Source organism: Diorhabda carinulata, chromosome 2 (genome assembly GCF_026250575.1).
Source record: "Diorhabda carinulata isolate Delta chromosome 2, icDioCari1.1, whole genome shotgun sequence".
NCBI lineage: Eukaryota > Metazoa > Arthropoda > Insecta > Coleoptera > Chrysomelidae > Diorhabda > Diorhabda carinulata.
The window spans coordinates 9,759,370-9,786,019 of NC_079461.1; the positions used below are offsets into that span (position 1 = coordinate 9,759,370).

Genomic DNA, 26,650 nt, shown 5'->3' on the forward strand with positions numbered 1-26,650 from the left:
TGCGTGGTTTCCCAAAGTAATTACTTTCAAGAAGATAGTATTCAATTGTAAACCTAGCGTAATAAAACTAATTTAAAAAATGAGTATTATCACTTAACTTTCACGCCATCTGAATAAGTAACAATTACTCTCTAGTAAACAATTCAACTTCAATAAGTGATGGCGCTAATACGCTCATCATATTTACTTTCTCAAAGAGGTACTGCATCTTTATGACCTCGTATAAAATTTCAAGTAAATCGATCATCTTATTCGTATATACTCATTTGTTAAAAATTGAAGCTTCGTAGCATTTTGTACGATAAAAAAACTTGCCTATTATACAATAATAAAATTCTTTAGTTTTGTAAAGTGTAGCACCAATACATTCACGAATTATTGTGAAAATTGTATGAGTATTCTTCAAATTTCATTTAAACAGTGGAAAGATGAGATGCGTTCATACAAGCCTTAAATATGATCCAGTGAGGAAGTCCAAAAAATGCATCAACACCAACAACAAAACATGATAGTACAAAATTATCGATTAGCAGGAAAATATTCAGTAGAAGGGCATCAACAGTGTGGGAAATATTTTGTATAAGTGCTACTTTCCTAAAGCATTTAGAGCGTTTTAGAAAGTATAAAGAGGTTTTTGTAGTAGACTCTATTACCCTGATCCTAAATCCAAACAAAAGCCTGCGGCTTGGTGTGGAATGGGTACTTAGGCTCCAGAGCGAGAAGGATCCATGAATTTTGCAAAAAGATGTTAGTATCAAGTTTTTGGGATGCAAAAGGAATTTTGCTTCTAGATACCATACAACCAGATAACGTGGAGTTTATCGTAATCTTTTGGATCAACTACATTTATAAATTCGTGACTAAAGGATAAGAAAAATATTATCTTTCATCAACGCACCTTCTTACACAGCTCAAAAAACGTCCTGAAAATCAATTTATTAACTTAAAAATATTGCATCATCCATTCTATTCGACAGACTGTATTCCCTTAGACTTCTGGCTGTTTTTACATTTCATTAATTCATACGTGGAGACGTCCATCGAGTGAAGAGTGCAAACGTACTTCAGCAGACCTCAAGGCTTTCATATCAGGAGTATTGTCTATTAATTGGAGCATCACTGGAATAAGTGCAAAAAAAGAGAATGAAGAAAATTATTGAGCAAACCGTACACTTGTCAAAGTAAGAGACATATTGCCAGAAGAACAGGCGATCAAGATCAAGAGCACTGATAAATAATTCATAATTATTCTAATTTCAAATTTTATTATTGTAATTTTCATTATAATACGTTGTAATGTGATTAAGAAACGGAATGTTTGGATACAACATTATAATATTTTTGTACTTATAAAATAATATATTAATGTAATGAACTTGTACTATTATGTTCGTTTCTCTGTAACTTCAATGCCACTGTTGCTCCTTCTGTATAATTCCACGAAGCCGCAGTTTGATATGCGTTACAGGAAGATCCCATAGCTGAAAATATGCATTTGTTAATGCTGAACTTTTCTGTCAATGGAAAGATTTTGAAAATATCAGTTCAAAGTAACCTTTTGGTTTGAGTATAACTTTGAGAAATGTCTTATTAATAATCTATAGCGAAGGTCCTTCTTTTCAATAACAGTAAATTTTGAGAGTTGCTTAAAAAAAATGCAGATGGACAATTTTAATGACAATTTAGTCGAGAAAAAGTGAATTTAAAATGGTACCTGATTTCGTGAAGTCTCTTTCTTTCTGTGTCCTAATCTTTTCAAAATTATACTAATCATTCTTTGAGAATAAAGCGTTAACGAAAGTAATTATAACACGTAAAATGGAGGATAATGATAAATAATTGATATATGTATTAGTTATGGAGTGTAGAGGTAAGGAGAACCATCTCGGTGTATCGAAAAGTGTCTGTTGAGAGAAAGCAAATTAAGGTGGCGCTATAGTAGCAAGTGGAAGAATTTTAAAAAGAGCGTCACAAACTACTAGAGTAGGATAGTAAATTAAATTTTTTTTGAAAGTCATAACTATTTCAAAGAAACTATTAATATACAAATTCATACGAAAATTGTACATAAAATATATAACTGCTAAATTCAAATCATTTCCACTTGCTACACTAGCGCTATTTTGGCGAGTCTTCTTATTATAATTTGCTGTTTACAGCTGGACACTTTTTCAACTAATCCCCCATACAAGACGGTAGTATAATATTGAAACTTGTTTTTGTTTTTATTAAAATAATTTAATATTATGAATTACCTTGGGATATCAAAATATTGTTTTGATCAATTTTTTCATACACCCAGCAACGATATTGATATATTGGATCAAATTCGTCAAACGTTAATAAAAATGATTTTTTATTTTCTTCCCAATTTGCTATACACTTAAACACATAATCTGGTTTATCTAAAAAACAAAAAAACTTTCAAAATCAGTTTCTTTTTTGTTAAATGAAGTTCAAAAAAATTTTAAACTCAAATTCAATAACTTGTTGCGGCCATCTTGATTAAATTTTAGTATCATTCGATCAGTTGAATTTGACCTGGACTTAAAGTCGCACTCCTCTTGATCTACATAATTAACAATGTGGTAGATAAATTTGACAATTCTATGATATAGAGGATAAGACAACAGATTTCCAAATACGATCTATTTTTACACTCAAAAAAGGAAATTTTCTGTTAAAAGACATATTTTACAATGTTATAAACTAAAATAATTCTTCACTCAGTACATGACAAATACGTTCTTTGATATGCAGAGAGCCTCTTCTATATTTCTAACCTTAACGTGATGGTCGTCTAGTAACATTTGATGAACGCATCTGCAAAAATTTATATATCCCAACTTACATTAATAGATGAAGACATCTTCAGGTCGAGGTCGCAATCTTTTTGGGCAATCTTCGTAAAACAATCCTAAATATCTCATTTAATTTTCACTTCACCTTCGAGTAAGTACCCCTTTAAATCGACCACAATTAAAACAAAAGCGGACAGGTGTACCTGGGTAATCTCAAAATAGCGTATGAATGGATTGATGAAATATATTTAAATTAATTCATCTTTTCATTTGCTCTGAATACCGTGGTCCCCAGAATAAATCAGTTTTGACGATTTAAATGTGAGGGAATGATGAATGAGGTAAGGAAATGATGATTGTTTATGGAATCGTATTATTCATTATTTAAATGTATTTAAAATTCGACTACGTTATATTAACTTAGCAAATTATGAAATTAAGCAGAATTGTAATTGAAAAGTTTCAATTAGCAAAAATGTACGAAAACCGAGTCGATATTGTCTAGTCATTACCTCATAACTCATCATCCCCTCACTTTTAATCAAAATGAAGAAATGACGGTGAGGGAATGACAAAACAAATCATAACCTAAAAAAATTTCGCAACATAACCTTTCGTTACCAGCTAGCTTTTCGCTATGCTTTCTACATCTAAAAACATACTTTCTTCTTCTACTTCTTGGAGATCTGTCGATCTGTTAATTCTGAAGCTGCCTCTGCATCTTTTCGTGAGAGGTGGATTGCCAACTATCTTTCCACCTTGTAGGTGGTCTCCCGGGAGGCCTTGAGCCGGGCGGGTTGTTTTCTAGAACTATTCTCGGAAGTCTGTTCTCGTCCATACGTCTTACATGATTGTACCACTGCCTCTTACGTTGTCTTCCCCATCTCACAATGTCTTGTGTCCCGCATTGCTCTTTGACATCTGTATTCCTTACTCTGTCTCTTCTTGTTTTCCCCACTATTGTTCTCAGTGTTTTCATCTCGGCCACCCTCAGCATTTGTTTCGACTTGTTGGTGTTCTCGCGGACATCCGTGCCGTACGTCATAATGGGTCTGATACAAGTCTTGCAGATTCTAATTTTGCTATCTTTGCGCATGTACGGGTTGGACCAGACTATATCTCGTAGGCATCTTGATAGTGCGTATGCTTTGTTAATCCGGCTTCTTAGGTCTTTAACTGGGTCGTGGGTACTTGATATGTCTATGCCCAGATATCTGAATTGTATAACTTGTTCTATGGGATTGTCCTCCTAACCACCAGTTTACATCTGAGCGGATCCTTCGCGATTGTCATACATTTGGTTTTGCTGATAGAAATGTTCATATTGAGTTGGCGGGCGGCTTACCAAGAAGAACTGGAAGAGTTGTCTCTGTAGGTCGTTTTCTGATTCGGCGATGATTGCTGCATCATCGGCGTAGCATACCATACCAACTCTTTTGTTGCCCATTCTGTATCCGAGGTTGAGACATGTTACTTTGCATATAAATTTATCCATGAGGAGATTAAACAAGAAGAGTCTTAAACTGTCACCCTGTCTAATTCCTCCCGGTGTTGGGATATTTTCAGTGAATTGATCTCCTACCTTGACCTTTGTTACGTTATTGTTATTTAGGTTATGGATTATGTCTCCCAACCGGACCCTATCAAACGCCTTTGTTAGGTCAATGTCATACTTAACTATGCCAACAAAATTGAAATATTATTATTACCTTTTTTATTCTTCATTGTGATGTAATGTTTAATTAAAATGTAATCTTTAAAAAATGCAATCAAATCTTCTTCCAACATAATTACTCTAACAAACTTGAAGTTGATTCGCCATTCCGAACAAGTAACCGTACTAACAACTATCAAAAGCTAATGTGAGTATCATTAGTCCTCAAAAATATACCTACTTATGGATTGTTGGTAATGCTGTAAGGGAACGATTATTTTTCATGGGACACATTTTGAGTTAACATTGGACAAGTATTTAATGACTTAAGATCCTAAATTTAGAAAACTTTTGAAAGTTTGTTGTATTTACAATAGACAAGTAATAGTTCCAAACAGATTATTTAAAAATTTCTTAATAAAAACTTTAGACAATGTTCTAATCTGGATATTGGAACATTTTTAGTCTTAATTATGTTCGAAAAAAAATCATATATATATATATATATATATATATATATATATATATTTTCCAGATTTCATGAGAATTACCCACCTACATGAAGTAAAACGCAAAGAAACCTTTTAGAAGATTTATTAAATCAAAAAGTTTATTTGTTTCAAGATATGCCACAAATAATTTTGATAATTTTAGATTTTTTACCATGAGGGGAAAATTCAGTAGATTCTAAAAAATAAGTACCAAAAATGATTGTAACGATAATTTGAGACCAAAAAAGTAAAATATTGATAAAACATTTGGTGATAAATCTGGTTATCTGAGAGGCTACTTGATCATTAATCACCTAATCACCCGACGTTATGAAATAAATCTGTTATGAAAATTATTTTGCAAATAATATTCTCATGTTTATAGTTGGTTAAGTGATAGAACAGTCTAGTACCTTCACAGTTACCAGTTGAGCCAATAATTTGATAATTTGACTAATGTGTATATGTTTTTACCATCTAAGGTAGAACTGAAGATTAAACTAAAGTTTAAACTATGATTTGAACTCTAGTTTAAGCCAAGAGTAAACAATATTGTTCTATTTTAGAGCTCACAGTTGAACAGACAGTTTTCTGCCAATTGCTACAAATATAAGAAAAATTATTCCGATATTTGTTTTGAAGTTGAATTGTTTAAGAAAGTTGTATAAACAAAAATGAATAAAGAACGAAAAAGATCGTGCAATTTCTATGGTGCTTTTGGTTAACCATGGTTAACCATGAAATACAAAGAAACAGTCGTATCCAAAAAAAGTGATACGGTAACTTGGAAGGAAAAGGGAAAAATTGGGAGTAGTTGACAAGGAAATTAATGATGAGAATAATGGAAAAAAATTTTAGATAGAACCACAACAAATTTAAATAATGTGGGACAACTTATATATTCGCTTTAGAGCGAATAATTTTTTGTTTTCACGGCGCGTCGACAATGTTTATAATTTCTTTATCATCATAGTCGAGATCATAAAATCGTCAATCATTTCCCCACAATCCTTTATAATATCGTAAAAATGTGAACAATTTGAAAAAGTTGGATTCGGATCCTCCATTTCATGTTAAACTGAAGTTTAAAGTACTCCCAGACCGCCAGTAATGTGTAAACCGAAGTTTGTCAGTAAACGCCATTTATAAAACGTGAAGAAAAAGGTATCTGTAGTTTATACCGATGTTTGAGGTTTAATTTTCACTCGTAAAATTGGGCCTTAGAACTACGTGTAAGGTATAGATCGAAACCATATTCAGCAGAAAAGTTGCTTAAAAAGTGAACAAATATGAAAATACCATTCGGTGTATTTTAGAAAGAAATCCAAGATGCCATAACTTTTTAAGAACTATTCACTGACGACACTATTGAAACGGATAGAATTCTATGAAGAAATCATAGGAAAACAAAATTCAAATCAAAACTTTTTAAATAACGTGTTATTTATCGATTAATTCACGTTATCTTTCTACCAAAAGTGTGAAAGTTTTGTATACATTACTGTTTTTGTGTTATTTCACCCCTTTCGCTAATGTTATCAATTACTGATTAAAGTAATCTTTCATTCTATGAAGTTTTCAGAAAAAAGGCCGATTTATGAACTTCACTCTCCGTTTACAAAATTGAAAACACATAAATGTGTTATATCATTCATAGTTGTTGTTTGACGTTGCATTTTGTAGATCGGTCTGCTCTGAATAAACGAATTTTATCTTTTCCCGTCGTCTGTTCGTAGCAATAGGAAAGAGCCAATGCTCTCAATAAAAAAAAACTCTTCGTCCATAAATACCGGATTACAAACAAAATACAAAGATAGCACGAAAACAATAAACAGTAGCTACACACGCCAAAAAGAATAACAAAATTTTTAGGTTAACTTCAGTAACGTCAAGTTTATGAATAGGGTAAATACACGTCAAACGGCAAACGTCACCCCTGAACGGTAACGGCAAACGTCACCCCCGAACGGTAACGTCAAACGGAAAATAAAGTTTATGAACCGGCCTTAAATATTATTTTTTACTACGAAAGTCCAATAAACTAAGATATTCATTCCTATATTCTTATAAAAATTCAGTAACGGATCAAGAATTTTATTGGGGGATGAGGGAGACTGAACGGAGGATCATTTGGTGAAATGACCGCTGAGTCACTATATCTGCGTCCTCAATAGTGCGCGTTCATTTCAATGAGACTAGATAAACGGATTGGACACAAAAATCAAAATACTTTGTTAATTGATTGCAGGTAAAGTAAATGTAACTAAGACATGTATTAAAATGTTAATGCATATCATACAAGTGAAGACGTAGTAGTGGAATTAGTTCATTCTTTTACGAGCTTCAAACTAATTATATTTGTATAAAATTTACATTCTTAAAATATCAATTTATGTAAGTAGCCTTTTTTCGACGATATGAGTGAAAAAGGGCTTTAACACACGAATTGCATACAATATTTTTTCTATTTTATCAAAATACAGATGTTTAATGGTAATTTTCCTTATAAAATATTTTAATCAAAAATTTTATAAAACATTCTAGTCCAGATTAGAACAAATAAACAAAACATTAGACGAATTTGTGTTATTAAATTTGACAACTCCTCTCATCGGCAAGTATAAATGCCACCTAAAAATATAATCATTACTACACAAGTAGAGAAATGAAAAATTGCATCAGCGAGACTTGAACCTGGGACCTCCCGCATGTGAGCCTCGTACTCAAGCCACTACACTACGGAGACCCTAATAATTCGTTTTTTTACATACTAATGCTTAAAGTATGTATCTTTATGCAATCGAAAGTCTTTCTATAGTATGCACTCTACCCTCGGTAGTAGAAAAAACATATTTTAGGCGTTGTGGGGGGGCTTCAGCCCAAAAGCCCACCCCCTCCCCGTAGATCCGACACTGTAAAGATTTGAAATGTTTCACAAGATTAATGCTAGATAAATACAATATTGAGTTTAGGTATAATATTCGGCAATTTTTTATATTTATATATATAAATATAAATATAATATATTCATATTTTTTACAATAAGAATTTCCTATTCGCTTTATTAATGAATATTAAACTGTTTCGTAGGGGTTATTATTAAAATGAATTCAAAAATTATTGTATCAACATTAGTAACTGATTTGTTCGAATTTAGAAGAAAATAAGTGCTTTTATGATATTTCACAATAATTTCATAATGTCAAATTTATATTTTTTGTATTTAATCATCGATATTTCATTTTTATGATAATATATTTAAAAAATATAAGTAACTGAATAAGATTATTTAAATTTTAGAGTATTTTGTACCTGATTTCAATTGGGTAGTTAAGGTTTAGACCACTAGATGTCAATTTGGTTAGAACAAATAACAGTAATATGAAATATCTAAATATAAGTAATCTGTGTTAAGAAAACAATTCGAGTAATAGATGATTTCCAAAGACCTAAGAACACAAGAGACCAAAAAAAATCACAGATATAGCCAAATAATTATAGATGTACAGTTTCTGGAAGGTAACGCCGCGAGAAATAAATTTATTCACTGAATTTGTAATAGAGTTAAGTGATTCAAAGTGGCCCTTATCCCAGTGACGCACCATTATCAATTACTTATTTATTACTATGAACTCTAACCTCATTAAGTTTATCATCACAATAATTTGTTTTGTATTTCATGTTTATGTTAGTTTATGTCAACGTTAACCCCATTAAGGTATAATCATCAATTATTTATTATTTATCTTATATTAATGTGACTATAATCAACCACAAACATCTTTATCTCTACTGCATAAGATAACAATTAATATTTAAGGAAGTTTGTACACTGATACTGTGTTCTAGATAGTTTGATATTCGTAAAGTACGCCAGTCAGATTATTGAAACCAAATGTAACTTTAATCTATTATTAAATTCTCAGTTTGCTAAATAAATTGTTTTTAAAAACAAAGTTTGTGAATTGAGTTATTTAATTATAACATAGAAAGTGGAAGGGTCAATGATGGTTCACTCAAGAATTGTAAACAATTTGGTCTCTTGTGTTATTAGGTCGGCGATTTCAGTTTTAACTGGATTCTACTTACTCTTGTAATCATTTGAAGTTGGTTGTGAACAGTTAGTTTTAAATATTAAAATTTGATTTCTATTTGTTTCGGATACCGAAATTTCTGATCTGTCTTTACAATTTTGATTACGGCTAGAATTTGGAGAAGCAACTTCAATATATCTGAAAATACAATAACAATTGGAGAATTCACCAGCATAAAATTCAGAACGAAAATTGGGTCAAAATTACAGTTATATACCTGGTTTCTAGAGGTACATCTCCTTTTTGTGTAAAATTGAAATTTCCCACAAACGGGCAGGATGTAGGATTCGGATTGTTCTTGAAATAAAAATCATATTTTACAGTGTTGTCATTAATTAGAAAAGGGTAGGAACAAGCTCTTTCAAATTGGTAGTGGAATGTTGATTTTCCTTTTCGGTAGCGAATGAAGTTTTTATCTTTACGTTCAAACTCGAAACATGTGTATTCACTTTGGCTGGAATAAATCGAAATACTCCATTCAAATGTTATAAATTGATACATTGTGTATTTTCTACATAAATTATAAGGTTTATAAATTAAAAAGTAGAAATAATAAAGATAACGATAGAAAAATTTCACCAAATAACCATCTGAGAGAGAAAAAATTCAACAAATATACGAAGTGTGATAAAAAATACGATTAATACATTTTTATAACAATCATTTACGCTACATATTATTCGAAAAGCTAGGGAAGTGATAATTTAATTACTACAATATTCTAAAAAAATCCATGATGTTTGTCCCTATATTATAAACAAAACCTTGATTCTATTTATAAGGTCCTAAGTATCTACTATCAAAAATATTTTATTCTATACAAAACATGTATCTAATTTATTTACTAAAAACACATCACTCAATAAGTCGTGTCACTAACTAAGAAAAACAAATATTTTTGCCAAAAATCGATTTTATTCATCAATGCAATCTCATTCAAGAGCAATACAATTATTCCAATGCTTCTGTAACATCTCAATGCCGTGCTTGTAGAAGGATTTTTCTTTTGCCTCAAAATAGGCTTCCGTTTCAGCAATTGCTTCTTCATTTGAGCTGAATTTCTGACCGATGATCATTTTTTTGAGATCAGCAATTAACCAGTATTCACTGAGGGTCAGATCCATAAGGTGGATAACGCAGCAATTCGTTCAATTGTGTTATTCGTTCAATTTAACCATCGTTGTCATCGACTTGTTATAGGTGCATTGTCTTGGTGAAACAGTGGTTTTTTGTTACACATATGAGGCCGTTTTTCATTGATTTTTGCATTTAAATGATCCAACAACTCTAAGTAGTATTCGCTATCGATTGTCTCTACTCCATGAACAATATTCCAAAATACTGAAGCCATAACCTTCGCAGCTGACTGTTGTGCCTTTGGACGCTTCGGAAATGGTTCACCGGCTGCAGTCCACTCAGCTGATGATCGTTTCGATTCCGGGGTGTAGTGATGGATCCATGTTTCATCAATTGTCACATATCGACGCCAAAAAATTTATTTATTACATGCAAACATGGCTAACCAGTGCTCCGAATCATCAACATGTTGTTTTTGATCGCGGCACCCGTTTTGAAAAAAGTTTTCTCATGGTCAAATGTTCATACATAATTGTGAACACACTGCCTTCTGATATCTATACGGCCTCAGCTATCTCACGCAATTTCAATTTACGATTAGATATAATCAATTTGTGAACTTTTTTGATATTTTCTGGAGTAACCACCTCAATTTGACGAACAGAACGTTCACCTTCATCATTGTCATACAGATAATAAAGAGAGCCGTCAGTCGTATTTATGAAGGAGGAAAAACCGTCAGCTAGCAGTATAATCCTATTGTGTATTCAATTAATATAATACCTAATTAATTTTCTATATAAGGCAATTCTATTGTTAATGAAAATAAAAATGACCGTCAGCTGCATGCTTGTAGGTGGAAAGATCGTTAGTTCATCTGTCAGATAGACTATGCGACGATCTTATAGATGTATTGAGTGCGCAGCATGGTTATACCGCTAACTGACGGGTTTTCCACCGTCGTAAATTCGACTGACGGTTCTCTTTATTATCTGAAAAGTATGAGCATCCGTCTGTATAAAACTTATACAGTATAAAATGACTTTATATTCTAATATAGTTCATTAACGCAAATGACTTTCAATACCCCTTCTGCAAAAAAGTATCAAAATATTTGTAGCCAAATTTTTTTTCGAGAACTTTGACATGCTATCAATTTACACACCACCGCAGATGTAGTGACTGACTCTCATTATGTTGATTATTGAAAATTAGTCTACTACTATAAAAAAAATTTGCTTGTAAAAAGTTCATCGAAAAAATGTAACACTGCCTCCGCTACTAGAAATGTATGAATTGGAACCGATTGTAGATTCCCATTTTTAAAAGTGAGAATCGAAAATACCCAATGGTTGACGTGAGTCGTAATAGATATTTTGGGCTTTGCTTTTGCTGGAGGGAACAGGAGGAGTAGCAGTCTATGTACAAAACAAAATACATGAGCATATATAATTTCATATTTTACCGATATAAAAGATACTTGTCATTTCTTCATTTTCACATGCCTTTTTCACAGAAGTGTTTAAAAATGTGTCTTCAGTACATTAATGATTCAGATATTATCTACTTACCACCCTTGTGTGGATAGTTTGGTCATCATAGCAGTGTTAAGTCGTAATTCTTTGCAAATGTAAATAGTTTTAGTTAATTTTCCTCCGATTATATTTGATTCTATGATATGTGTTTCATTAATAACAATATTAGCGTCAACGTTTGCACTATCGACCCATTCTCCAACAAAATTCTTGGAAAGATGACACACAGGTTTCGAGGGATTGAGTTTAACTAAAAAAATAGTGAAAATCCTTAAAAAATGAACATTGATGATTGATATTTGTATTTCGGTATATTTTTAAATCATGTGGTTTTTCCAATAAAAACGCAATAGCTAACAGAATACAGACAAACAAGTTACAAGTGGATAAAGATAGAGAAAAAAAAAGAGATATTCGATTTATTTTTCTAAAAGTGGTTTTTACTTGATTTTTGGATATTATTAGGCACTAGGACAAATGTAAATTGTATCAGAGTAATCCTCTTAATCCTCAAATTAGCTGAGCAAGTAGTAGTCTTTTCGCTATTGCAGTGAACAATTATCAGAAAACGTATCGGACCTATGGTATAATAAAGGGTTAAATTTTTTGATAATTGGGTGTTTGACAAGAACTAATAGGAAGGTCAGTATACCTTTGAATATATAACTCACAACCATAGTGAGTAGCTCTGGAGATAGCTCATAGGTGGTGATTTCGTTTTAAGGTATCCTTTCATAAATTCAATTCCAATTTTACCATAAATACGTTCCGCGATATTAAATAAAGGCAGTTTTGTCAGTTGTGTAGACATAGATGAAGGTATGTTAAATAAAAGGTGTAAATAATTTATAGATCTTGAATGAGTAGTTTCTTATAAAAACGAAATTCAGTTTATGCATTATACAAAAATTCTAGATTTTCTTGTTCCTTATCAATAGCTACTTGTAGATTGCGTCTAGATATGAAAGAGACGCTAGATATTTTGAGAGTCTTTTTACGAAAATTGCGTTATTTTTGTTCAAAGTAAACACCATTTCCATTAATGAAATTTAGAAACCAAAGCTTTCACATTGGATTGTAAAAAAATGATTAAGTATTTAGTAGAATATTCAACAACATCAATATTTTATATCTCGAATTTTCATTCCAAAACTAATCTCACACCTAAGCTGGAATTGCTGAAACCGTTGGTTATGTTCATACTGAATACACTGTTTCCACTACTATTGCACCAACAATCACACCGTCTGACTCGCGTTTTAGTTCAGAGGCAGAAGGTAAATTAAAACTTAATAACTTGACTCACCTGTTTTATGCTGAATTTCAATGCTTTCACAAGCATCCAACAATTTATTATTGGATACATTTTCAAACAATTTTACATTATTAATATTTATGTCATGATTCTGTTACCATCGAAAGATACAATAAGGAAAGGATGTGGCTGTACTCAACGGTTATAATAAAAGAATCGTAGATAGGTTAATTAACCGCAATAAGATTAAGAAATCTCTATGTGAAGCTATTTTTTTTTCAAACAAAGTAAAAAACAAGAAAAATATGCTCTGGACCCTTTCAATCCAGTTTATACAAAGGAATTGGAAGGAATATTTGACAAAGTGGGTTTCAAATTGATTTATACATCTGACAATATATTAAAACAATTGTTGAGGAATCCTAATGAAATTTGGAAAAGAGTGGTATATATGAAATTAGCCGAAGTGATTGTGACGGGAAATATATTGAGCAGACTAAGATATCGTTTATTGTCCGGTTTAAAGTGCACATACCTCATTTAAAATATGGATGGACCGAAAAATTGAGTATTTCCGATAACTGCCAGTCATAATCATGACGTAAATATGAATGATGTGAAATTGTTAAAAAATTGTTGGATGCATTTGAAAGCATCGAAATTGCTAAATGTAAGAGTAGCTTCAATAGGAACAAAAGGCCAATTCCTTACAGCCCACTCTATAGTACAGTAGTCAAGGAAAAGGTTTATTGGTGGAAAAATTCAATATAAAACAGGGGAGTCAAGTTATTAAGTTTTAATTTACCTTCTGCCTCTGAAGACGGAATCTTGGTTATCGAAACGCGACTCAGACAATGTGGAATTAATTTTGGGACAAGAAGATTTTTTTGGTAGGAAAATTCAGTATATAAACGATAAGTCAAGTATTAGGTTATTTTTTATATATTTTAGTTTAGATAATCTGGTTATCGAAACGCGCGTCACAGTGTAATTGTGAGTGTGGGTGTAGTGATAGTGTAAACAGTGTGTTCAGTAGTCTCATACCCCTCTTAAGCATTTTATTTTGATTTAGTAACATAGTGATAGTCTCCTCCAGAGTTATAAAACGGCACACGAAATCCTTTTTATACTTTTTAAAACGCTTCAAATAATGTCGGAACAGCTGTATACAAATATGTTTCTTTTTCGGTGTTAACTGATGCGTCACAGATCTGTAACCCACGACTTTAGCCAAAATGTTGCTTGTACTACCATAGAGATGCTTAGCGTGGCTATTAAATCTTTCGACCATCTTGCCTGATACTATGTTGCTTTTTTTTGTTTGGCTTTAAGATACTTTCTGAACGTTCCTCGGGTGGATCGTCTTAAAGCAGGGCCGGATTAAGATTTATAAGGCCCGGGGCTAAAATAATGACGGGGCCCCCTTAAGGAATACGAAAATTCACAAAATAATATCAATACGTTAGATAGCCCCCCCCCAAGCCACTAGCTTAATCCGGCCCTGTCTTAAAGACTTGCATGATTATTTTCTTCTGTTTGAAATGTACGTCAAGAATCCTAGTTACCTTTCAACAGTTCATAAATTTGTTTTTTATTGTACAAAAATATGCAGCAAAAATACAATACATGAGACTTGACATGTGTTTATAGAGACATAGTATTATTTAAAACGACGAATCTATTAGGCCAGAACAGTTTGTAGCAGCATCGTTTCATTAGAGTGCAAATTGAAATAAACTTTCAAAATATGACAACTACTTAATTTGTTTTTTTTAATTAATATACAGGATATTACCATTATTAATGTATAAAATTTCTGGACTCTCCTTCGGACTTTTTAATGTGTTACATTCTGCAGTTCTCGATTTTCCTACGACAAATTCATCCTCATCGTTTCTAACCAGACATCTATATTTTTCTCCATTCCTAGATTCTTTAGTATTGAAAATAACAAAATAATGATTTTTTTCAACGTACCAATCTCCCAAGCAACCATATTCGACGACTAAAAAAAATAAAATATTTCCAACTTCATTAGATACAAGTTATTATTAATAATTTTGATTTTTATCTAATTTCAATTTTCTTCACTTTTATATGTTTTAAATAGTATGGATATGTCTTTAGCATCAAAATAATCTTTGTCAAAAATCTCTTTAATGAAGTAATTTCTATCCAACGAACCTCTATTCCTCTTGAGGTCTGGGCATAGAAAATGTCGCTGGTGGCCAGATTTTGAGAATGCGCTGGTTGCCAAAACAACTTTCATCTTGATGAAATAAAATTTTTTTCTTCTTTAAATGTGACCGTTTTTCCCTAATGCCTTCTTAAAATACTCCGTTCGATTTTTGCATATTTCCATAGTTTGTAGTCGGTTCATCACGTGCCGTCCATTACTGACTGTCAATTGTATTTCTGTGTGAAATGTTTATAGCCATGTTCCATCCATTGTCACATATTAACGTAAAAATTACGATTCCATCATTATTTCGTTATCTTTGGTGGATTGTGAGTTCACGCGGCGCTCACTTTGAAAAGAGCTTTTGCATATCCAAATATTCATTCACGATATGTTCCTTGGATAAATTTAGAGTCTAGCTACGTTAATGCGCTTCACTTCACTGTCATCCGAAATTATTTTGTAGACTTTTTTGAAGTTTTCGTCGGCGACAAAATTTTTGGGGTGTTCCACGGCGTGCATTGTCCTCGGTGCTAATTCCTTTTTATCAATTTTCTAAATTTAACGAGTTGCTTCACTTAAAACTTGCAAACTAAAAGTTCGAAATATGTCAAATTTTTACACCTGTCTTGAAAGTAGGAGAAAACTGAAAATTATATGGATTTGATACTAGTAACACCCTTTATGTATCAGCTTACGAGCTTTTCAGTCCACCTAATATCTATAGATCATAGATCGATTATCGATTTTACACTCGAATGAGTTATTCGATTTATTTGTTCTAGCAGTATTAGTAGCAGTAGAGAGCGTTGTGTTTTATGTCATTTATGGCAACAAAGAAAAAGAAGTATTTTGGAAATACTTTCCAATTCCGACTGGAGTAGCTAGAAAGTATCCGTTTGTAACGTAAAAGCGGCTCCTTCTGGTATTGAAAATTGTTGACAGGAACAAAAAGATTTCGTTGATTTCCAAATCGAAGATATATGTTGTGTGGCCCTTCAACTCGATTTTCTGGCTGTCATGATAAGGTATTTTGTGTCAAACTTTTCGAGTTGACCGTCGCTATTCGCATATCCGGTTAAGTCAAAAAACAGACAACCATTTGCTTTTATATTGATTTTTCAGGAATATCTTTTAATAGATTTGGCTCTTCTTGAAGGACTTCCACAGTTGATTACTGTTTTTTCAACCTTTCAATTTACTAGACGACACAAGCTTTCTTTTAAGCATTTTAAACAGCCAAATGATTATAGTATCTTGTTGCTGCTAGTCATACTAATGCCACAATCTCACAGTATGTCACATAATGATGTTCAATCCATAGTCCATTACTATGTCTATGGTTCAATCCAGCTTTGACGGGCAACTGAACCGAATTGAACTATATCAAATAAACCGCGAAACACATAACTATTACTACAACTGAACGAATCGTGATCGATTGTGAAAGTGTGCATGCAGACGGTATCTAAACTAATTCAGAATAAGGTCTTCCAACAAACATAATGTTTCGTGATACAAAAAGTTCAATTTCTCTTACCTTCGGAATTGGTCTCAGGAATATTAACACATTTTTTGTAGATAATTTCAAACTTTTCATTTGAACTTAATGACAGTACATCTGGTTTTTTGCAGGATTTGATTATTGATTCTGAGCTGTTACATATTCCAGAAAATTCGTTTGGCCTTTCGTACGTAAAACTTAAAACACCTGCTAATGTATTTTGGCAATTTACATGACCACGATGATTGTGTTGATCATAAAATAGCGTGATTAACTTCTCTGTATGATCAAAATTTTTACATACAGAATCTATAGAAACTTCTGCCGGAGAAATATTGACACAACTGCCTAAAATATTAATATTTTCAATAACACAAATAGCCTAGCTATTTTCAATCAAAGTATCCTGCGAATTGTAATGTAGTTATGAAACAAAATATCTGAAATAATTTAGAATTTAGATCTTAGTATCAATCATTTTTTAATTTATAGTTCTTTCTAAAGAACTTTCAATGCTGTAACAAGTGTGGAAATCATAAGTCTATGGAAGATTGCAGCTCCGGTGCGATTAGTAGTACCCGAGATACAGCACTTGGTATTATTTACTATTCACCCGGTATATAAACATTATAACAGGCATTAGGGCAGAAGCATCAAGTGGATAAACACTTTTTCTTATTCTTTAAAAACACATTACCGGAAACAATAAAAGATAATGACTAAAAAAAGTATAACTATTTCTAATACTCACTCTCAATTTTCTCAATAACATTTATTGTTCTAACAAATACCTTCATACAAGTGTAGCATGATTTATTTTTCAAAATTATTTTGTAGGCTACATTATGCTCTTTTTTTATATGCGTGCAAGTGACTTTATCTTCTTTTGCTCTAATCATCTCAGTTTCGGTAAAATCTGTAAGAGTATTTTGACCATTTTCTATTGAAAACCATAGTCCTCTCAAAATCTTGGGAAACTTACATTCTGCGTATACATTTGATTCTGAAATATATTTAAAGATAATAAGTATTCCTAAACTCAAAGAAGTACTATTTAACACGTATAAAAAGTAATCTCGAAATCTTTATACATTTATTCCGGTGTCAGTAGGGTTATTAAAATTACTAAATTCACACTCTTAGGGCCTTATCAGACTAGCGGATTGCGAACGTCTTCAAAATGGTGCGGACGCGTAACGATCACGCCGCGCACACGCAGCGAAATCGTTGTGAATACCCGACGCCATTTTGTACTGTTACCAATCTGCAGTGGTGTTGTGCTAGTAGATACTCAAACAATATTGCATAAATATTTTTAACAATACATGAAAACACCAATATTTTTATAAAATATTCTAAATAGGATTATGTTCAAGATCTTGTGGTTGAATTTTCCTTGTTTTCTTGTCATCCGCTGAACGATGAGACCTTAACCAAGTTTTTACATAATCATCTGGTTTAAAAATTGTTGTGGTGGGCCATTCATTTTTATAAATAAAAGATTTGCTAGATTTTCAATTAATTTTCTATTTCTTTGTTCATTTAAAATAATATTCATATTACTGAATCCGCGCTCACACTCTGCCGAACTGCAAGGCACAATATTTATGTATCGAATTAAGATTTCTACATCTTCAGGAATTACTTTGCCTCCAGTATCAATATAATCTCTAAACGCATTGATACATTGCATCGGTGATGTTAAATTAAATCTGGTGCATAATGACTGGATTTCATTTTCTCCATAGCCAATTTCAATATCTGCTGGCCACTCCATTGGATCTAGTACTCAAAATTCACAATCATTTTATATATGTAGTCTTCTAATCATATTATTAACGAGACTTACAAGGAATTGATTTCTGTTAATAATAGTAATTTTTTTATTATCTGTTAAAGTTAATGTTCCTAATTTCATCACTTGAACAGTCTCTGATGTTTCTATGAGTTTGTTTCCTTTTTTAACGTCTTTTAGTGATTTCAAATAGCGACAGATTAGTTTGTCCGCTTATACTACTGTTACAGTTCTGTTCTGGAACGTTCATACATGATATATTTTCTTAGTCCAATGTATACACTCTGATCAGTTTTTGAACGAGTTTCATCAGTTGCGGCTTAATGAAAATGTTCAGCAAGAGATTTTAAATTTTTGCCAAACTGCATTAACAGTTCTGAATGAACTAGCTATCCACCTTATTCCTAAAACACGTCCTATTTTTTTAATTTCTTCTCCTAAATTTTCCGCGCATGATTCTAGATCGAGTTGATTTTTAGGAGATTGATGATAAATTGTATATAATTTATCCATAAAGTGTCACGTAATTATTTTTGGAAATTTATTCAATAATTTTGTAGCCACTCCTGACCTTTTTCCTAACATTACACTTGCTCCGTCACTGGTAAATGCAATTAAATTTTGTTTCAAATAATTCTCGTCGAAGCCATATTTTTCCAAATTATTTAAAAGGTATTTTGTAATGGTGGATGTTGTTTGATCGGAAAATCGAAAAAAAGGAATCGTGGTTCGCTGATTTTATTTATTTCGAATTTTAAAAATATAATTATATAATATAATATTATTTGTTTTAATAATTTCTGAACAAATTCTTAATTTCATATTTTTGGATATGTGATTAATTATATTTGTGCAAGTATATCTGGATCGTGAACCAGGTGCCAAAATTGTTCCATTTGTCGGAATTTTTCTTAGCATCACTGTAATAAACTAATAAAGTTTAAAACATCTACCAATACTGGAAACCAACATCTGGAAATTCTAATTCTCAATAAATATATAATAAGAATTCTTAGTATTAGCCGCAGGCCCATTTGGGTATGGCAATAGGCAATAAACTATACCAGGGATGAGTAACGTACGGTCCGTGGGCCGCTTGCATTAAAATTTATGTATGAAATCTTTCCTTTTTTAAAATTTTATATTTTTTTCTTCTAATGTTTATTATAAGTAAAGTTTAATTCCCGTTGAACCGGTTCACATATTTGTTTCGGTTCGATTCGAGTAGAAAAAAAAAACACTCCGGACTCCGGTTCACGGTTCGGAAAAACAAGCCGGTTCGTTCCGGTTCGGGTTCGGTTCAAACCCTTGTTTATAATAATACATATAAAAATTCGTCACAAATTAGAAAAAAAATTAGGAATTCTTTTTAATTTTTTTTTCAATACGTCAGCCAATTCTCATTATCAGAAATCATCTTTAGTTCCGGAACGCGTTCCTGTCCAAAAAGGAAGTACCGGAACGACGTTCCGGAGCGTTCCGGATCGACAACACCACTGCCAATCTGTACTCACTTCAGTCCGTAACGGAACAAAAACGTGAGCGGACGTAGGTTCTCACTCGTATCATCTTGGCATCATTGGGAGATTCGAATTTATACAGAGTTATTTATAAGTGATCGTAATTTAAAAAAAAAAAGGCGTGGGAAGAGGATAAAATGCTTACAGAGTTAATGCAAAAGATAGACAAGAGGATGAATAAAGACAGAAAAAGTGTTGAAAGTGAACCCGAATACAACTTGGTGTGTTTTCTGGTTGAAGATTTAAAATCAATTCATACAGTCTATAAAATGGATGCCAAAAGGGAAGTTTCGAAAAACTATGGCGCATATGTATAACAGCTATTCTCCAAACTATCCAGAATATTTTACAAGTCCAGAGCCACCCCGGAATAATTCATTGCAGCCAATTAATTCTTCACCAAGTGTTTATGACGAGAACAGTAACGCAGTAACAGTAACACGCAAGCCGCTTGTATGATAAGAGAGAGCGAAGAAGACGTTTTGTGTCAAATGTTTGAACGTTATTACCAGATAGTTTCGAGGGAGTCAAGCAGTTTTAAGAAAACGTATGGTGTGATAGCCTACCCAATAGGTCCCATTCTTAGGTAGGATTGTCACCCAAAAATGGATTTTTGAAAATATAGAAACCTTTACCAAAATGCAAGAAACAATTAAATCGTTGTTGGATTGTGGTTTTTGATATAAAAAAATTACCAGAGCTGAGCATTACAATAATCTAATTAATCAGGATAAAGAGAGAGAGAAATGCTTTATTGTAAAAAAATTGTTACAATTTGTAGACAAAATCTTGTAAAAACTAAACAACAAACATAAAAATAACTAAATAAAGATACAAATAAAATAAAATTTCAATACACGGAAGGAAACCAATTAAAGGTAATAGTAATAGGTAATAATTAGTATACAAGTCCATAGCAAATTTAAACCATCATCCCTGGAATTAAATATTATTATTAGATTTAGTCGTTTACAGAAACTTTGAAAAGTTTTAAGCTATACTTGTGATCTTATATGTAACAAGAAATTGGTTTGTTTAATTGTGGAGACCTCATTTATCTTAAACATTAATGCATGCACTTTTTACTCTGGAGTTACTGGTTCCTACTATTGCTTTTTAGGCTGGAGCGCAAAGGGTTAATAAATGTTATTGAGCAGTTATTAGCAATTTACCCACTCGTACGAAGTTTTCCCTAAAGTTTAACACCAATAAGCTATTTTTATGTTAAAAATCCAAAAAGTATGAAATACGCAACCTCAGTAACCTATCAGTACGCTGCTCATAAGAATTAATCATAGATAACCACATTACGAGGAATTGATAATTTTTAATATTCAAAAAACATCAACAAATCGTTATTTGATCGCATTTACCCATTTACTCCTAGGGTATGAAAGCTCCTATCATATTATTGCTATAATCCAATTACTTTCATCAGTATCCAAAAAGTGAACGTGATCCGGAATAATTTCAGACCATTCAGATCATAAACAAAAAAGCACAATTTATAAAGTATATCCTATTGAGACTGAAACTAATGGAACTATGGCAACAAGAGCAAGATTCAGTAGTAGCAATAATAAAATCGGCGAAAGGAATAATAACAAAAGCTTCCCAAATTATAATACTACATTAAACATTGGTCAATAGGTTCAAAAAACATCCATCGAGCAATATTAGTTGAAAAAACTAGAAAATAGTCTAACACTGCCGTCATATCGGAAACTAAAAGAAATCCGCTTAATAAAAAGGTGGACAAATAAAGGTGGATAATAATAATCACTTACCTATTAATGAAGTCAAGAAAATAACTAATAAATAACACTTCATTTTGTTAAATATATATCTCCTTTATTTTATGTCAGATCACTACTTATTATATTGTCAGTACCGATGGCACTGTTCATATTTATGACCTTTGATTGAATTGTACATCAACCCTGAAATTCTCAAGAGCTTGACCCCACTATACAAATACTCATAGGCGTAACTGTCTTAGTTTAAAACAAAAATTTGAGTACATTCGAATAATGTTCTTCCTTGAACTGTATTAGCAGCTGCATTGGTCGAGTAGATCCTAAAGAAAGTCGTAGTTGATTATTATGAGAAAAATAGAGCAAAAACATCGCTATTTAATTTTTTAACTTTTGTTGCAAGACAATAGAATATTAAAAAATAACGAATCAAATCAAAAGCTACTAAGTTTGTAAGGAGTACAGTTGAACTGGAACCGAAGTTCTGTAATTGGTTAAATTATCAATAATATTGATTATTTCAAACATAACGCTGACACCGACTTCATCATACAAAGAGCAATCGTATACATATAGAAGCCGTCCAGTTAATATTCGTAATTAGATCCGCGGTGGCGCTCTTTATAATTGAATGAGTTTTAAAAGATGCTTGGGATTTCGTTAGAAATCTTTTTTTGTTCATAAATATATAATATATATGAAAAACTCAAGGTAACTGGGGATGATCTAAATCCGTGATTCCCAAAGCAATCCAGGAGGTCCACGGAAGGTTTACATTGAGTGTGACAAAAAATGGGAGTTGGTTTTTATAATGAAGAACTGAAATGTTGGCTTGATTTCAGTCAATCAATCAATATAGACAGATAATATTTTAAGAAGTTCAGCGACTGTTACTTGAAAGAACTTTGCACATGCCATTTTCAGTACAACGCGTCAAGACTTGCCATTGCTGCGTCAGCCGCAGTCCGCTCCGCAACGCTTGTTTAGACATGCAAATTGATACGACTTGTGGTGTTGGTGCTTTGATTCTTCACCAATATAAATACAGGAAGATTTGCCGTTATTTCTTACAAAACTCCAGTCAAATATTGATATTGGCTGTTAGTCCATCCCTCTCATCAAACTTATATTTTTTTTGTCATTACCATTATAAAGTTACATTACTTTATAAGTGTTTAATTTTGATTAAATTACGACTGTTTTAACAATAATAATTAAAAGTAGAACAATTTATATATTTGAATAAATACCTACAAGACAAGAAAATATACTATATTTCTTTTTACCTCTGCGAATGGGAAGTTTTCTAAATAGAATTTGTGAGAATTGATTGGTTCTTGTGCTATGAGTCCCTATAGATTTCAAAAAAGTGAAGTTGGTGGATCTAATCTTCACTTTTTTTGAGGATTTGGAAATTGGTAGTAATGTAGCTGCCCCCGGAACCAGTAAAATTTTATGGAACAAAAAAGTTTGGACACCAATGATCTAATTTCAAGCGTTTATGCTTTAGAGGGTAGATTGAACAGTACTATCTGCCCCTAGAACTTGAATTCTAACATATTCGAATCTGGTGACCCTACTGGAATCATTTATCAAGTTTCTAACATCTCTAGAATAATGCGCCGAGTACTCATTGTGCTGTAACAACATGAACATACGAAATGCTAGTGTTATATCCCCTATAAGAAAAGACAATTCATCCTTTGAAAAATTTAGAAACCTCTCTCCGTTATCGAGTTAACCATACAATAATATACATCTATTAACCATCGATTCTGATGCTAAGCCTCCATTCAGTACTTTGAAATTTGATTGCAAGTTATAAATCATAATATTTCATATTTAATACCAATATGAACTATTATATTGATAGATTTTCACAGAATATTCAGTTCTATCGAAAACGGCTGAAACTGTGGCGAAATACTTGTTCAATTTTATATAACGATAATGAACCATTTCATACAATAAATATCGTAGATCAGCCGCATTATTCACCTGATATTGTTCCATGCGACTACTTCTTGAACAAACTCAATGTGTAGGTTAGAGAACCTGTTTTGACTCAATCGATTACAACGAAAAAAAATTCGAAATGCTACTGGAGAACGTGAAACTGCCTACAATATTTTGATGAGATTTATTCCAATTTTCCAAAAACTGCTTTTAACACGATATTATTTACCGTTTTAATAAAGTTGAAATTATTTGAATACTAATGCTTTTAAAACTGATTCAAAATGTTTGTTTTTATATTCGATTCTTCCACTTGCGTCAAAGGTAAATAATAGAAAACCCCACAAAAATTCATTGTTTGAAAGATCCTCTAATTTGATATACTTTTTCTTCTAACACCATTAGTCTAATTTAACTGTCTATTGAATGATATAAATTCAACAAACGAAAGTCTAATTGCCTTGTTATTGAATGAATTTAATAACAACTTATATAAAGTGACAAAATAATTACCAGTGGTGGAGAGACTATTTCATTGAAATGTAAAAATAAGTCTGCTCACTAAATTCGTTTTTTAAAATTTCTTCGATAATAATAAATAACAGAGAGATCCTCATTACAAAGAAAAAGAATTATTTGCTCATTCCATTAGTTCTATCTCTAGTTTTCGAATGATTTATGTCTGCAAAATATACAAAAACTTGTAATACAAGCAAGCTTTCAATAGGTGATATTTAGCTACTTCTTAAAATATGAATAGAATTATAATACAGCCAACAAATACAGAAACATTGACGGAGGATACCGCAAATTCAAAAATATTGTAATTAGCTAAAGTATATTTGTAGATGAAATGGTAAGAGCAGCAGAGTCAAGTACCTAAAATAGGACTAACCGCACAAAAAGGTTATCACAGTTACTGCAAGACAAACCAAAGTAATACTAATACCAATACAAGCTTCTCGTTACATTTATGGTTCAAGTAGTAGAATTGTGAATTCTATTTTGAAACATACATACTTCGTCTTTTCGAACAAAAAATAGTCGGACAGGCCCAGATCAGGGCTATATAGTGGGTGTGAAGCCACATCCGTGTACAGTAGCATTGGAAAGCGAAATGGTGTGGACTGAAGCATTGTCATGTCACTAAAAGGATACCATCGCAGCCCACACACACAATTACATTGTCTGTTTCGTGTCGTGTGTTTCAATAACATAGTGATCATCTTCAGAGACTGGAGGTAAACTAAAATCTAATAACTTGACTTACCTACTTTATACTGAATCTTCCGACCAATTCAACTCCCACGAAAATTAATTCCACTGAGAATTCCTTGACAACTAAACTATAGAGTGGCTTGTAAGAGCAAAGGGTCAGTTCTTTACAGCCCTCTCTATAGTTTAGTAGTCAAGGAATAAATGTGAAGATTCCCTCGAATAAATGATGACCCATGTAAAGTTCAGAATCTTTTAGAAACATAACAATTTGTTTGCATTTAAGTAAAATTCTTGTAGATAATTTAGAGATAAATAAAATAAATAGAAATAAAGTGTGTGATGTAGCATGAGGTGGACACAATTCTTGTACTTCACTCATTATTTCTAGTGTCGTAATAACAGTATCAAATTCTTTCAGTAATGCTAGAAATAGATAAGTCAAAATTTACAATTAGACCCTGTAGCTTCCAATTTTGGTATTAAGTCATCAAATACTTCGTGTTCTTTTCGTCCCAAGACATTAGCCTAACCCTTCTCTTCTAAAATTATAGCACGGAATTTCCAATTTGAGAACGACATTCCATCCCGCAGATTCGGAAAATTACAAATCTTTAACGCCATTATTGATGGTGATCAACCCAGCTCTGCTGTTATTAATTGGTCTGGACAGAGATCCGATGAAATAAACTGTGTCAAACAATCAATTGTCTATTATTGTTAATATCTTAACAATCAACCTTACAAAAGCAAAGGAGGAAAAGTGATCTGTTACCTATTTTTAATTACAAATGTCAGATTAAGGTTACGTTCCATAGCATATTGTTACGAACTCATTTCCGCCCTGGAGTCGGTTCTACTTGGATATAGTAGAATACTAAAATTCGGCGAAGGCACCGACTTTGAATAATTTCTAGGAAGGTCTATTTATTTATTTGTTTTGTTTCTTTATTTTTCTAAATGTTCTCGATTTTAGGTCTCTTCTGTTTTAAAATTAGTTTTTTTTATAGTTTTTAAAAGAAAGATAAATTGTGACGTTTCGACTTTTCTTTAAGTCTTTATCAAATATGACAAATATCCTATGTAATATTGAATGCAACACCAATCATGTAAATAACGAAATTCAAAATAAAATAAGATCTGATACTTGTAATATTATCACTAATTTCAAAAATAAATTGAAAAACAAAAGATAACAAAACAATATCAAACCTCAAAATATAACTAACACCAAAGAATTCATATATTATAATATATTATAATAATAAAATGATGAAATTTATAAACGATAAGACAACTTACTAAAAAATTAAACAAGACCCTACGAATTTTTATCAAAAACAAAACAATGATCTAATTCGATCTTGAGAAGAACAACTTTTTATTTTGCCATCAAACGCAAAAAAATTGAAAATTCACAATGCCTTACCCCTTAAAATATATGGTTTACCAAAACTCCATAAACCTGACATTTCCCTTCGACCGATTGTTTCAAGTATTCAAACTCCTCTCACCCCATTATCTAATTATTTGAAAAATATTTTGAAAAAAAATTTATATCAAAACAAATACATGGGATTTCAAAGAAAAAATTAAAAGTATCAAAATTCCTTATGAATATGTATTTATTTCGTTAGATGTGGTTTCTTTATATACAAATATTCCTATTACCATTATGAAAAATATGTTAATGAAAAAATGAGACAAAATTAAAGATTATACAGGAATACCTCAAATTGGATTTATAAAAGCTATAGAACTCACACTTACAACATATTTTAAATATGAAAATGAAATATACAAGCAAATTGATTGTTGTG

The 26,650-nt window shown here is 31.8% G+C and overlaps 1 protein-coding gene across 2 annotated transcripts; it reads right to left on the reverse strand.

Annotated features, from left to right (window-relative positions):
• Nucleotides 1-1,245: 1,245 nt before the first annotated feature.
• Nucleotides 1,246-21,838, reverse strand: LOC130903943 (uncharacterized). Of its 2 annotated transcripts, XM_057816351.1 has the most exons (9): nt 21,693-21,838; nt 17,342-17,593; nt 16,627-16,938; nt 14,703-14,912; nt 11,689-11,902; nt 9,258-9,494; nt 9,036-9,178; nt 2,256-2,405; nt 1,246-1,481 (listed from the first exon to the last, which is right to left on the reverse strand). In XM_057816351.1, exons 1-9 carry the CDS (start codon nt 21,733-21,735, stop codon nt 1,363-1,365), a joined length of 1,680 nt encoding a protein of 559 aa, XP_057672334.1. In that variant the 5' UTR covers nt 21,736-21,838; the 3' UTR covers nt 1,246-1,362. The 2 variants fall into 2 exon arrangements, with proteins under 2 accessions (XP_057672334.1, XP_057672335.1); XM_057816352.1 differs by lacking the exon at nt 14,703-14,912 and having other exon boundaries at nt 1,254-1,481; nt 21,693-21,813.
• Between the last annotated feature and the right edge of the window lie 4,812 nt (nt 21,839-26,650).

Excerpts from the sequence above, each read along its gene's own strand:
- LOC130903943 (XM_057816351.1), bottom strand. The coding sequence starts at position 21,735 with ATGAAGTGTTATTTATTAGTTATTTTCTTGACTTCATTAATAG. Across the intron at positions 16,939-17,341 it reads TGTTATTGAGAAAATTGAGA|GCAGTTGTGTCAATATTTCT; the intron begins GTGAGTATTAGA and ends TTAATATTTTAG. Across the intron at positions 2,406-9,035 it reads AACTTCAAATGATTACAAGA|ATAAACCAGATTATGTGTTT; the intron begins GTAAGTAGAATC and ends TTTGTTTTTTAG.